General features: G+C 49.4%; 1 protein-coding gene across 4 annotated transcripts in view; it reads left to right on the plus strand.

Moving 5' to 3' along the window:
- LOC122628270 (3-phosphoinositide-dependent protein kinase 1) overlaps positions 1-15,458 on the plus strand; it is a 150,205-nt gene that overhangs the window by 90,375 nt on the left and 44,372 nt on the right. The window contains exon 1 of one of the 4 annotated variants that reach the window (XM_043810440.1): positions 10,918-10,938. The exons of the other annotated variants lie outside the window; for them this stretch is intronic. Coding sequence (XP_043666375.1) covers positions 10,921-10,938 — 18 coding nt within the window. The 5' untranslated portion in view covers positions 10,918-10,920. Of the gene's footprint in view, positions 1-10,917; positions 10,939-15,458 lie in introns of those variants that run through there. 4 annotated transcript variants of the gene reach the window in all.

Genomic DNA, 15,458 nt, shown 5'->3' on the forward strand with positions numbered 1-15,458 from the left:
CCAAGTATCGAACTTCCATCGGTAGATATCTTTTAATTGAGAAAGAAAGGAAGAGTCGACAGAGGTCCGTTTATTTCCAAGACGATCGTTTGGCTTATCTACCGTCAGTTCCCGCACAATTTCAACTCACTTTCTATGCGCTCGTCCATTTTCGCTTTCACTTATCCGCTCCGTAATACCTGCTAATACGTGGCGACGTACTCCAATTTCACCGAATCTTAAACCTTTCTTGCACGTTCAACGCTTACCGACTGTTCCCGCTTCTCATCCGCGAGAGTCGATCGAAGGATCTCTGTTAGGTCGGCAGAAACGCGACGGGGCCAGTCCTACGACATCGACGTGATAAAAAGATCGGCTCCGAAAAGGGAAGAATTCGCGTCGCGTTTCTCTTTTCTCGATAAGATGCTCTACCAGGTTGCGTTTTTCTCCAAGCATACGGCTGGCTCGAACGGTTGCGCCAAAATCCAGACAGCCTAGCGGACGCGAGTAAACACGAGCGAAACGAAACGTACGCAGACAGCAGGGGCTCTCGGACAACGACGGCACGCGCGATACGTAACGCGCGTTAAGAGTCCTCTGTACACGAGTAGGAGAGAAACAGGAAGAGAGACGAAATTTGGTCAAGGAACGGCTCGACGTCGAGCCTTGTTCCCTCTCTTGTTGCTAGCGCCATGCAAATTGGTCGGTTAACCGGATAACGTTCGATTGTATGCAAATGCGATCGGTTCTAGCTGCGGTTTTTACCTTCTCCTCCGTAGAGCTGGATGCCGGCCCGGCCAATGACGATGCCCTAGCCAAAACTTCGTTCGGGCTCGATGACGTTAGACTCTTGATTCGCCGTTCGACGATACGCGTACAGGTGGATAGTTAACGGAAAGCGGCTGGTGGTCGAGAACGTCCTTGTCGGGATATCCGACTCTCGATTCAACGATCTTTCTTTTTCTTTCTCGCGCTCTCATTGCATACGTCTACGCCTATAACCGTGCCCATTGGCACAATATCTTTCGGCCTTTTACGGTCTGCCAACCGGCATGTTCTCGCTTCTCGCTGCTTTTACCATCGATCCTTTCGAAACTCGGGGTACTTGGGCGTTGACGCGGCAAAAATGTCGTCTTCGACGATTTTCTTTTCATTCTTAACGAGCATTTAGCGAAATTATTAGCCAGCGGTGCCTGTAAATCGTCCGAGATAAGAACGGGCCTTGAATTTATTGTAAAACTACTCGACTTTTGTTGTTACGATGGAAAGACGAAGAAACGCGTTCCCGTTAGGCGATCGTTCCATCGATCGATCGGTAACTTTGATATCGATTGTAAAACAGACCGATAAAATCGGCCTTTAATCTTCGCGATTATAACTCGAGCGTAACAACGGTTGGATCCGATAGGGATACCGGAGATAGAATCTCGCGTGTGCTTTGGCCCCTTCTCCCTTCCTCCCTCTCTCGCTCTCTCTCTCTCTCTCTCTCTCGAGCGGTGGCCAACATCGATATCTGCTTTTCAGCGAGACGCGATCGCCCGATGAAGGATAAAAGGCGTCAACGGACGGGACACGGTCCATCAAAACGTTGGCTTCGCGCTTCGAGTGCCTTGCGATAAGATCCGCATTTTGAAAATTTGGCAGGGAGCATCGCGAGTGCGCCCCTCGTCTCTCCGCTCTTATCGGGATCAAGTGCGTCTATGAAAATTTCAGCGGGGATTCCCGCCGAAATATCTGGCAGCTTTTCAACTCGAATTTCTCGCTACGCCATCGATCTGTATCTTATCTCTTTCGGCGTTTACCAACAAAATAAATTCGCCGTTATCGATCGTCGATTATACGAAGAATATGGAAACGTTCTTTGGAAACGAGTTTCAAATGAAAATCTGCGATCGTCGCTCTTTCGTCCTCCTTTTCGATCTCTCCGAGCTATTTGGAAAAGAAGCGGAATGCGAGCTACGAGGTTGACCTCTTTTTCGGACTCGTAGGCCGCTCTCTTTAGGACCGACCAGAGGTATGCTTTGGACGTTTGACACGCGTAAGTGCTCGATCGTCCGTCGAGATCGTTATCTCGCGTTCGATCGACGTGGACGTTAAGATCGAGCGTAAGTTATCAAGAAATATCGTCGGGTAATCTTCAAACGCTCTCGACAAATACGGACGGTAAATTCATTAACGGTGTAAATAGTCGACCGTCTTTCCCAGCGACGCAAAATGAAAATCTATGCGGCTCCGTGACTCCCGTTAAGCATATACACCTGCGAAAGCGTCGTTCCACGTTCCACAAAAAAAGTCGCATCCTCGAATCGCTCGCGAAGAGAGATTCTCTTACCGTCTTATCCGCGTAATACTTTTCGACGTCATTCCGTCACTTTCGACGTAAACAGCGAAATGAAAAAATTTGTAAACGACATTTTTCTTTCGGCGAAGCAGCGCGATACTAATAACAAAATACATATTTGAACTCGCGCACTGGCATGGGATAAATTGCGACGAAAACAGTATCTCTAGAGGTTAATCTCTCGTTTTTACGAAGACGCGCGAGACTTTTCGCGTCGTTGACGCTCGTTGACGTCGCCCGCGCGGTCGTTACGCCGACGGAGACGTCGCGGATGCGCAACTTTGCGGCTTTCCGTCTCTCCTTCGAGAATTAGTCCTTGACGTCGGGAAGAATATTCGCGATCGACTGGATCGGAAGGGATGGCAGCGAGATAACGGGTCTGACTAGTAACAGAGTTTCACGTTAGACGAACTCGACTAGGCTGCCCTACGCGAGTGGATACGTTCGTAGATTCGGACATATTTTAGAGAGATCGATTCGTCAATGGGCATGCTACAACGGATTACGGCATCGTGCAATTCGTACGAACGGAAACGAGGACTAGTCGACATCGAGCAGAGATCGACTCTACGGTAAAACCGGTTTCGATGACCAATGATTTATGCTTTCGAAATAATCATTGGATCTCTCTCGAACACCGATCGATAACATGGGATATAAGAATATTTGGTCTCGTACTCGTCTTAGGGCGAGTATAAGCTACTTTCCCGACGTACGTACGTCCGTCTACGGGTATAGACCGGCTGCGCCGCTCGATTATTTCAAAGGAATGTACGAACGTGGAAGCGACAGAGAAGGGTAATGGGACGAACGGCGACGAGGCCGTTCGGGGAATAGCTAGGAGGATAGCCGCGTGAGAACTCGAAATATTTTTCGATGGAGAGGCGCGGAGAGCAACAGGTGCAGCCACCGACGGTCCATTAAGGTGTTTACACGACGGACAAGAACCTTAAAACGTCCGTTTTAATCTCGTAAACGCGCCCATGGCCGCACGGCGCGCGCGTCAACGAGCGATCGTTCGCGTCCCTGCTCGCGTAAGATCGACGTCGTCGACGATTTTCCCTTAAGAAATATGCGTACGACATTCGTACGTTTCAAAAATCGCGGGAGAATACGTCGTAAAAAGGACGCTTTATATTTTACGTAATCACTTTACAATACCGCATTATTCGACGGCGAGTCTCATTATTCGATACGACGCCCTGATAGACCAGGGACGGGATTGAAAAGGGCATCGATCGAAGAGAGTAAGGAAGATGGAGGAAGGCGAACCTTTATCCGGTTAAGAGGAAGTTATTTATCGATCGTACAAAACGTGTCGGTCTAGACGGAGCGACACGGTGACCTATCGGTTAGCCAATAATAGCGAAGCCTTATAGAAACGCGACGGCCTGTCCTGCAGTTTGTAGTACACCCGAGGTATGCCAAATCGCATTCACCGCTTCGATCCAATCCGCTTCGACGATGCCGAATTTCCGACAATAAGAGGGAAACCCTGATGCGACAACGCGGTAATGGAAGCCACGGTGGTCGTTTCTCCGTTCAATTGAACACACCTCTAAGCCCTTCCTTGCGCGTTGCCCAACTTACTTTTCCTAAAGGCGAACGCGCGCGGCTAGACGATCTCGCGTACGAATTTGCGGCGAGAAGACTCGCGCTTCTTACGGAAAATGAGTGCTAGAGGGAGAAGGAGAGAGAGGGGGAGAGGGGGGACGCGCGACGGCGGCGGCACGTAAAGAGGCGGCCGCTGCGAGGCTCTTGCCGAATGTTTCGTTAACGAACGTCGGATCCGTTCCTCGTCTCTTTTCGATCGCCGTCGAGGCCGACGTTCTCTCGGCCTAATTATCTCGCACGAAATACGCGAGCACTGCTTCGTTTCATCTTCGCCGTAAGAATTAACTCGATCCGTCGCCGTGTTGTTGTCTTCCGTTCGAAATTCGAGTGCCTCCTGGCGACACGGTCCATTCATCATCTTTCGCTGAACGAAATGCACGTAACTGGAACGCCCTTCATCCATCACCGGCACACGTTGCGGGACGCGTTCGGACGACTTCATCCGCTTTTCTCGCTTCGTCGCCGATCAAAGTTTATACCGATGCGCGCGTGTCATTAACGAGTAACGAGTATTGTTTGTTTTTATTTTCTTTCCTTCGGAGAAAGGGGAAGAGGTCTCGTTTGGAAGTCGCAAGATCGATTTCGTAATCGCCGAAACGTAAGCTGGACAGGTTGACGCGGTCGAAGATAAAATTCCGACGTTCCACGAAACGCCGTAAAATCGCATTTACTGCGCTCGCGCACCCACGTCTTATTATACTACTGCCTACGTTATACTGTCCTCGTGTCCGTACCGAAATACTACACCGCGTCCGCGTCTTCGTCTCGTTCGTTTCCCTATTTGCGCGTCGCGAACGATTTCTCGCGGCTTCGAGTCGAACTTTCAATTCCGAAAAACATCGTCACGGCCGAGAACGTTCTAGCGAGTTCTCGGAAGCAATTTCGAGAGACCGAGAAAGAGTACGTACCAGGGTCGTCTTACCTACGTACGTACGTTTTGCTCGTTCGATTTTATATTCGTCGGATATGCGAGAAACGAACGATTAAATTCTCCTCTTCCCTTTCTCCGACAGCCGATTAATTAGAGCGACGTTGCTCGCCCTCGTATCTCCTACGTGCTATATCTTTAGCTCGCTTCGTACCCGTGACTCCTAAAGTCGGTAAGAAGAACAACGATGAAAATCTTTTGTTTCGTAGAAGGTAAACGAGCGCTATTCGAAGAACGTCGATTTTCGAAGAAACGTTTTTGACTTTCTCGAGCGTCTACTTTCGTTCCGTTCCTTCGTGCTTTTCTCCTTTATATAAGACGAGCGAAAGGAGAAGGATAAATCGCGTGCGTGCGCGCGTTAAAACGAAGCGTATTTAAGATCGGTAAGGGGTGAACTCGACCACGCCCTACGCGCTCAGCGACTTTACTCGCGAGGTTACGATCTTCGATCACATCTTCTCGAGTCACGAACAATTTGCCTCGAATTTCTTTGAAACATTTTTTTTCGAGTCTCGACTTAAATCTTGGCGATATCTTTCAAAAGGAAAAATATTTAGATGCTTTCGTTGAATCGTCTCGTCCCGTCGTGTATCTGTAATTGCGAAAGCATCGATAAGCGATAGAAAGGGAGAAAAATTGTACGCAGGAAGAAAGGCTGGTCGTCGACCCGGGACGACGCGTACCACCCTAAAAGGAAGGGCGTGGTTGCTAGCTCGCGTCCTTGCGTGCCGTTCCTTCTCTCTCTCTCTCTCTCTCTCCCATTCTTAGTAGCGCCTGTACCGTGGGCGAGGATGCTGCCACAAACGTTTCGTTTCTCGGTTTCGTCGAAGCTCGCGATCGATGCGTACGATTCTATTTTCTCGCTCCGCTCTTCCGCGTATTATTTCATTTATACCGCTGACACGTCGTGGAAATAATTTTCCGCATTTCTCGAATGTTTCACGCTTGATCGATATAGAAGAGTAAACGACGAGGAACGGACGACGAGTGAGTACTCAAGACGCGGTATTGTCCCCCTTCCGGCGCGTCTTTGCGCGGAGAGAGGAACAGGGAGGAACGCGGAGGAAGAGGGAGGAGAAAAACATATCCTGGAAGAGCGCGATTACGCGAGTGAGTCACGAGTATTACCGGAAAGTCGAGAGATTCTTTAACGCTCGAACTCGCGCGCAACTTTAGCGGACGGCACACGTATCGCGTGCTTCTACGTAAGTACGTGTGTACGTCGAGTGGGCACGCTTCTTTATGCTTCGGCTCGTAAACACGTAGCTTGTAAAAAAAGAAGATGACGCGGATGAACGAGAATAAAAACGATCGCTGCTTCGCGTTCGGAAAGAATCAAAATATTATTGAAAAGATTTTTTTCGAACGATCGTACGAGCAGAGAGACGCAAGATGGTTTAGGACGATGAAAGGGTATAGGTACTTTAGCGAGTACGTATACTAGAATCTGCGAAAAGTATATTTCGCAAGATCGCAGACGTCGAGTGGGTAGAGTTCCGCGAACGGAAATACGAAATTTAGTTTGACGTTCGTAATCGAGCGATCGTCCGTACGGTACTATGGAGAGATACGCGGGTAAATGCGCAGACGGGCACGACTATGGAAAGCGAGAATAGGGAAGGATTCTAACATCTTCTCCGGCGCGGTGCTCGCTTCGTTCAACAAAAGGCATTGTCTTCGAGGAACGCCACGAACGAATAATTATTTTATCGACTCGGTGCAACTTTCCTAAATTACGTGGTACTTGTTGCATCTAGGTAGCGTAAGGGGATGGGGAAAAGGAGGAGGTCCTTTTACGCGCTTCGCGTAACTCGTCTTTCGGTCCACGTGGAAATCTTAATGCGGAAAGAGGAAGAGGGAGGGAGTCTGCGTGCGATACGTTTCTCATATTTCAGCCCTACGACCCGACGACCGAGCCGCTCTCCTTTCGGTTTCGTTTCCTTCTCCACCCACGTTTGAAATAGTCGAGCGTCGCGGCTCGTTGTTAAATAGAATTCATTGGCGTCTCGCCAGTGTCTCTCCCTCTCGCTCCCCTCACCCCTCTCTCTCTCATCGGAAAAACTTTCACCGTCTTACGCTTAGTTCGCTATCTTCATGTTATGCTTTTCCATTCTTCGGGATCCCCTTAGCGAGACTCGTAGGATCGCTATCGAAGACTCGCGTTCGAGTTCTTCGTTCGGTAATGCGAGGAAAGAAAGGGCCGAAATAGAGACTAGCTGCGTAGAGACGCTCGACGAAAATAGAAAACTCTGCCGTCATCGTCGTCGATTTTCCAGAGAGTCTACGGAAAGAGAAACGCCTTTTAAAGATCGCGTGTATCTTCCACTTTGCATGCAGCCAAAAAAAGAAGTCGAGCCTGAAAAGTATCGCTCTATGGTGGTGGGGCTCGAAAAGGAATAAGTTTAAACGCAGCTGCGAACGGACGGGGGAAGGTGAAAAGGCGAGGTCGCGTCGTCGGCGAAGGGTGGAACGGAGCCGCTTGCCAGAGGGTGGAGAGAAAGAAAGAGACTAACGACTGTGAGTGTAACTTATCTACGACACGCAGGCGTGCCGCCGCACGTTTACTCGCGTAAATCGTTCGGTTTACTTTCCCCTCCTTCGTTCCACTCCCTTTCTCTCCTTCTCTTACCTCCAGGCAGCTTCTTTTCTCGTGTACTCGGGGTCCAGACTAAATAGCCTACGTGCAAACAAAGATACGTGATGTAAGCGCGACTCGCGACCCATGCCGTTATAACTTTTCAAAATCCAAAACACGCGTGGAACGAGGAAACGGCCAATTTATCAGCGGACTATCTGCTTCGCGGCGCATTCGTTTAAACACCGTTCTCTCTCTCTTCCCTCCCCCCCCTCTCTCGTGTTTTACCTCGGTTATTAATTTTCTCCTAAAGCATACCTATCGTTCAAGATTTCGCGACGAGTTCTTTCGATAGCGTTTGCGTTAAAAAGAAAAATATCTTTACGCGGGGTCATCGAAGCGAAAGGAATCGATCGTCCTATCGACGGGAAAGAGAGGAGCCATCACGTCTATAAATATAAGATTCGCAGAACGATAGGAGCAGGGAGATTGCGCGATGAAAGAAGCGGCAGACCTTGACCACTCACCTAGATGTTGGTGCGCGGCCGAGTGGAGCAGCGCAACGTGTTCCTATAAACGCACGTTTCTCTCTCTCTCTCTCTCTCTCTTTCTCTCCCTTCCCCGTCCCATCGTCGTCATCGTCGATGCCACGTGACCGTCAAGGGTAATACGTGCTCGCGGGCGAGTCACCCTCTTTCGAAAGGTTTTGAGTAAATTCTTTAGGAAAATCTTTGACGCGTCTCGCGTTACAAAGGTATCAACGTTCGTTCGCGGTTTGACCGAATATTCGCAAGGAAAAAGTTTGGCGAGCGTTGGATAGCGAGTAGTCGGTGAGCAAAGTTCGTTCGAAAGTTCGAAGGGAAGGAAGGAAGGAAGGAAGGAAGGAAGGAAGGACGAGGAACGCGACGGGACAATTTCTTGTGCTTCATCAGAGTATATCTCGATAGGCGGTATATCCTCCATCTCGTCGATGCGCGAACGAAGGAAGACGCTTCCGTTACGAGTCACCAATGGCAGTACGCGCAGATTCGCGCTGCTCGAAGAGAGTATATTACCAAGAAGTCGTTCGAATCGAAAGTCGGTGCTCTCTCGAAAGTCCTCGATTTTAATTTCGACGATGGTACGGTTTCTTACGAGTCGAGCGAGGCGATGGGAAAAAGAAACGAAAAACTTGTTGGGAACGTCATAGGATAAAATACGTAATTCCAGGTCTATCAGAGTGAGATAATCTCAAGAGAGTTAATCAGCGAGGAATAACCGAAGGAAGAGAGGACGATCCGGAGTCGCGCTTTCGATCCGATAAACTTATTCCACGAGCGTGTTTTAGCGAAAAAGGCGAAGCCTCCGGTGTAATTACGGGTTGCTCCGGTCGCGATCGTGGGAGGTGCGGACGTCGCTCGGTTCCCGAGGGTCTCGCTACTCGCTGACGGAAGCTCTTGCCTTTCTTCCTAGGCTTTTTTCTATCCTCGCGAGTCGAGCTTCTTCGATCGATGCATCCTCCGAGTAAACGAGCAATCGTCTCGTCCTTGCGTCCTTCCTACGAAGAACGGTGTCGCTGCCGTCGAAGACGACGACGGTCGGAAGAGATACGCGAACGAGTTACGTGACACAGTTATGTAATTAAGATTTATCGTAATTGTCGCGAACCATAAATAGCAGCGAGTCCATAAACGAGTGGACGTCTCGTAAGAGGCACCTTGGACAAAAGCGCTAGGGAATTCCCTTCGTTCTTTTCCTCCTAGGTCTTCTCGATCGACCACGTGCAGGCAGGACGTTCGAAAAAAAAAAAGAAAATTTTTGTTTCCGACGTACAGCTTTCTTAAGTCGAATTTTTAAGCGGTCGTACGGGATATGTACGCTGTAACATCCGTCGTTCTATAAATAAGAATTCCTCGGTATTTCCTTGGCGTCATCGTGTTATTTACGATCGAGCCGACAATAAGATACAAGTCGATCCTTCTTTCCGAGAAGAAAACCTCTCTCTCTAATGCCGTCGCTAGCGTCGTCACCGTAGTCGCCTTTGCCTCGCTTTCGGTCGGAAGAGAAAAGGAAGAAAAATATCCGGCTGATTCTTATTATTACGTCGGGACTCGTAATTTGCGCTCTCGCTAAGATATTCGTTTCTTTCTAGGATCGAAATCGTTCGTTCCTATCTTTGCGTATCCGAGATTCTTCTTTTTTCATTTTGTACTTTCAGATACTTCTACCTGATTCTACCTTGCGAATGCAGCGTACGATCTTTGTAGAAATATTAAACGTAATAATTGGAAAAGACGATTCGAAAGAGCATCGTTCGGTTATAAAATCAAAGAGAAAAAGCCGGAAGAAAAGAAGAAAAGAGAGCGCGCGTTCCTCGACGTTGCTTCTCGTAGTTGCATCATACCGAGCTCCGCTCCTTTTGCAAAGTTATAAAATGGTCGTCGACGCCGAATGAAAAAATCTTTTATAAAAGAACCAACCCGAAAATGTCTCGAGACGATCGAGTCGCTTCCTTTTCGATCGATCTGCGATTACGTATCCGAAACTCGCGCTATCGCTTCTTCTTTCGGAAGATAATTACGAAGCGTATTTTCTAACGTTGCCTCGGCGCATCTGCGAATTCTCTTTCTCGCTCTCTCGCATTCTTTTTGCGTCATCGTTCTGCGCACGGCGAGGGAGCTTACAGTTAAGTACATTGTCGTATTACATTCTCATCAAAACAACGAGACGCTGACAGAGAGAAAGAGAGAGAGAGAACGACGTGACTCTAGATTTGGCAGTTACGGCGGCAGTGTTTCGTAATGTTGCGCCAACTCTTCTCCCGAACCTCTTTTATCGCTAAAACGAGATTGTAAAGCGTATCTTTTAATGTTTTACTGTTGGTTCGCAAATGTTCTTACCGTTAAAGTATACAAATTTGTTTGAGGAAATTTTACGAGATTAACGGGATTTTGGAGTAGAAAATTATAGAAACGTCGGGAAGGAATCGATCATCGATTATTCCCGTTCGCGAAGGATCAACTCAGCCGTCTTGACCGAGTAGTAAACGTCGTTCATCGTCGAACTCCGAACAGGATTCTTGCCAAGAAAGTGGGCTCTCTCGCAAAAGCCTTACCTGCAGTCGCATTTTAATAAGCGAACGTTCTCGCGCTCTGATTCGTTCGTAACGTTTCGCTTCGTTTTCGCGCTGAGTCGTCACGTCGTCACGTCGTCGTCGTCGTCGTCGTCGTCGTCTTCGTCGTCGTCCTCGTCCTCGTCGTCCTCGTCGTCCTCGTCGTCCTCGTCCTCGTCCTCCGCGTTCGCTCGCTCGCTCTCTCGCTTCGCGTCATTCCGAATCGGCCGTCGTAAAAATATGGAAGTAGGCCAGATAGACGGAGCTCTCCGTTTAGATATTGCGACGTAATAATTCACGGTAAACCTTCGACGGAGCGGAGGGACAATAATTTGCGAGTCAACGCCGAGAGCCAGCCGTTTCGCTTTGTTGCTCGTTTTCTTCTTCTGCTTATGCTTCGAGGTATGCAGGTAAGTACGTACCTACGAACGCTTCACCTGCATACGGACACACGTATAGAGCGCGGCGCATAGCCGTTTGCATGGAACGCACGCGAACGGATCGACGCTACGCGACGGCTTGATATCGTTCGAGAACGCGAACAAACGACCGACTCTTCGCGTTTGATATATTTTGCTAAGAAATTTAATCGTTTATCGACAAGAGATAGCCATATTTGTAGCGATACACGACTAAGGCTCTCGTTTCTGCGACGACGACGGATCCGCTTAAGAAAAGAAACAAATTCTTAAGCGCGTTGCGACTCTTTCTCGTAGGATCGAAAGTCGAGATACGATCGAGGTGTAGAAAGGAAGACGTAAAAGATCTCTCGAGCCTTTTCTGGCTTCCGTCCTTCTATGTGGCGCGACGAAGGACAAGCAAGCCGGCAAAGGCATCGGGTCGCGCGATTCTTCGTCTTATTTCGTCTTCTTTTCGAATTCCACATTGGAGCATCCCTGTGGTCGATCGGCCGACGCGTTTCCTCGTCGAGTGTACTCCGATCGATGGCACCGCACGCTCCAACTGAAATCGCGAGAGAGGTTGACCTAAAAAAGAAGAGAGGGATAGCAAGGAAAAAAGACATCGACGCTCGAGCGACTCCAACCCCTCGCTCTGCGCAGACACCTATATAACGTATGGCGCAGTGGTAGGCAGTTAGTTTATGTAATACCCTATGTACGCCGTAGTACGCGTTCGTTTTCCATGTGCGCGTTCTCATCTACGTCTCCTCCGTGTCCGTGTTCCTCTCTATATCTCTCTAGCCTCCGCTCGACGGCCGAGTACTTTCCGTCTAGCACGGCACACGCGACGCCCGTAACGGGCGCACACTCTTCTCTCGCGCACGCGAACTCGTGTAGGGAGAACTGCGCCGCGACCTAGTTGTCTAGGCCACTGTGTCTGCGTTTCTATATGCAGGCTATGTTTTGTATGAAACTCTCGTCGTCGTCGTCGTCGTCGTCGTCGTCGTCGTCGTCGTCGTCGTCGTCGTCGTCGTCGTTGCTCCGTAGCGGCCTGCCTTTCTCGCTCCTTCTTTTCTCAATGAAATCATCGACTTCTTTTAGAGACCTAACAGACGAAAAACGTAATGACGTGGATAATCGATCGTTGCGAACTCAAAGTCGTATTTATATTTACTTTATAGTTACTTTGTTTACAGTCGGCTCGTAGTAAATAACGAAAACTAACGAAACTCGAGCGGATGCTGAGTTTCTTGCGTCAGAGAAAATCGTCGCGAGGAAAGTAGTCGAGCGGCGATACTAGCCGAGCCGACAACGACGCAGTTTCTCGATGAAATAGAAAGCGATCGATCGTGAGACTCGGGGCTATTACTAGCGAGTTCGGTCCACTCCGCGACTCTAAATAGGTCGCACGAGGTATCGCGAGATCTTCGAACGAATCGTAGCTACGAGATCGTCTCGTACTCGAGCGCGATATATTTGAGAGCAAGGATGAACCGGAAGGCGACATTCCCCGCTTCGAAGGTAGAGCGGTTTAAACAATAATTAACTACAGTTATCAGAGTGCACCGGATTCCTCGGAATCTGGAGCGCGAGAACAAAAAGCAAAGTAAGCGGCATATTGTCTCTCTCTCTCTCTCTCTCTCTCTCTCTCTCTCTATCTGTATATATATATATATATATATATATATATATATATATATATATACACATATATGTGTGTATGTATGTATATATATATCTTGGAGTTTCGATTCCAGGTGGAAACGTACATGCATAAGTGACGTCAGAGCGATTGTAAAAGCGGAACAGGGACTCTGGTAGAAAACAGGAAAGAAAATAACTAGTTAGATCTAGAAGGTAGCGGTCGACCAATCGGTACGAGTCTCGAATGTAGTCGGAGACGAGCCACGAATGCGATTTCCGCAGGCGAAGGCAGAGGGGCATCTTTCCTAGTGCTCGCGGACTGCAATTTTGCGCAATGCAGTCCGAGCGTGCGAAACGACGATGACGACGACGACGACGACGACGACGACGACGACGACGGCGGCGGCAGCGGCGGCGATGGCGACGGCTTTCTAACAGGTTCGTCCTCGCAGCTTCGATCTCGAGGCAGAGGGAGATAGCACGGTCGAGCGAAAAGGTGGGAGGATTTGTTTGTAAACAGTCCGCGAGTTGTTCTCGAGGTCGGAGTGGGGGGGGGCAAGTGGGGGACTAAAGGTGGGGTAAAGGTAGGGAGAGGCGGGCTAACCGCGCTGAAGCGAGGCCACAGAGAGAGGGCGACTTTCTCCCTCCGAGGGTGTTACGTAATCTCTGTGTTCCGTCTGAGTATCGCGGGAACGACCTACTTGACCCACTGTCCCTAAACTCGACTCGGCGCGCTTGGAGAGTGGCAAAGAGAGCCGGTGAGTGCGACTGCGCTCCGACCCACTCGAGACGAGAGACCGGAACGAGTCGCGTCCGGTCCGAACTCTCTTTCTCTCTCTCCTCCCGTCTCTCAGAACCGCGAATAGACGCGTCAAAAAAGAAGAAGGAAGAGGGGAGACGGAGGCAAAGAGAAATTAGCACGCACGCTCTGCGGTATCTATGCGGAAAATGCTCGTTCGAGCGCAGATCGACTCGGCTCTCGAAAATGTCCGAAAAATAGGCTTTGCGCGCACCGACGGCTCTCTCTCTCTCTCTCTTTCTCTCTCTTTGTGCAGCCGAGCGAGGCAACCGCGATAAGGGAGGAAGCGTCTATTACTTCTCGATCGTAAAACGGCAGACTCGTTCGAATAAACGATCGTCGTTTTATAGACCTTTACGAAATCTTAACGATTTCATATTGTACGATAATGCGATATCGAAAGCGCCGAGGAGAGATGCCTGCTTATGTTTTTCTCGGTAGGCGATTGACAAAAAGTTATTTATAAATTCAGAACTCGTTAGCGAAAGGAAGTTCAATGCCGCGGCGATGATTCGAATCGAACGGCCGTCGGTCTCGTCGTCAAGGTTGCCTCGCGCAATCGCGCACGACGGAGCGGAGCTAGCGACCGTCCAAAGAGCTTATCGTTGCTAATTAGGCGAGCCATCGACCATACTCTTCCGCGTAACGAAAAATCGCTCGCGGCGGTCGAGTCCAGTCACGCGCTCTGTCGTAAAACACAACTTTATTTATAGACGCGAGTAACGCGTCTTTTCTTTCGTATTTCGTTGCGATAGTATGCAGAAATACGTCTGGCGGCTTTCTATTAATACGCGCTTAAATATTATCCGCCGTTTAGGTCCAGCGTCGTAAACAACCGTACTATGTTTCTACTCGCTCGCAGGTGTGCGGCGCGCACACGCGCCTTCTGTAAAAATCGTAAACAACGATCGCGAGAGCGTCGCGCGTAGCCGTGATTCACGTTACTCCGACGCAAGGCCGATCGTCTAGCTCGTTCCCGGCTAAGTTTACGCGTTAAATTCCATACCGAGATCTCTCTTCGAAACGTATTTTTCCTTGCTTTTTCCTCCTCGCGGACGCGAGAAAATCATGCGACGGGAAAAATAAATGGGAAATGATAAATGTCCGCTCGTTCGACGAGTCCGGAAGATAGGCGCGCGCTCGAACGCGAGGCTCGTGAAAAAAAAGTCGCGGTCGTTGCATCTATCGTGAATGAGAAAAAGAATATTAGATAAAACGTGCGTTATCGGTTAACGAGAGAACCAAACGCTTTGAAATCGTATCGTTGTACGATAATTGCGTGGGTACCGAGTACCAATGGAAAATCCGTGGTACTCCTCCTCGCGTTTCTCCTCCGCGGAGAGAAGGAGAGAAAGAAAGATAACTTTGTTTCTTTCGAAATATTTTCATGATCCGCCGTAGTCATTCCGTTCGTCTATCGAAAATTCCGAGAAAGGAATATTTTTCAACCTTGTTTTTTCGAACGAAAAACAATAATGGATCGTTGAGATTACAAAGAATTCTCTCTTTCCCCTCCCCCCTCCCCCTTTCTCCGATGGGCGGAGGAGGAAAAAAGATATTTGCCGAAAAAATATTTACCGCGAGCCCGAGTGGTAAATACCATCTGTCTATCGGCAATCGCGTCTGGGTGCTCCGAGTCGCGCGACGGAGAGGAAGACGAGGAACGCGCTCCGTGCAGTCGAGTGGCGACGACGAGAGGAGAGGGAGGTGGCAATCACGCCGCGCGTCGACGGAAACGGCGAGGAGGAGAAATCACGATCGCACGGCTTGTACGGCTTGTACGATAAACACCGAGGAAAGAGCGGGGGTGGGGGAGGGGAAGAGAAAGAGAACGTCGCTACTAATGAAAACAACAACAACAACAACGACGACGACGACGACGACGACGACGACGAGGACGACGGTAACGGAGCGATCTTTGCGACGCGAGTCAGAGTCTCGGCACGAGGAGAACGCGCGACCAACGGACAAAAGTCCAACGAGGATGACGAAAGCGTTTACCACGGAGATTCCCGCTTGCCTCTCGCGCGGATGACTAACGCGCCTGCGATTTGCGCAGCGTCGAATCGTTGATTTATTACGATGC

The sequence above is a fragment of the Vespula pensylvanica genome, chromosome 1 (genome assembly GCF_014466175.1).
Source record: "Vespula pensylvanica isolate Volc-1 chromosome 1, ASM1446617v1, whole genome shotgun sequence".
Lineage (NCBI taxonomy): Eukaryota > Metazoa > Arthropoda > Insecta > Hymenoptera > Vespidae > Vespula > Vespula pensylvanica.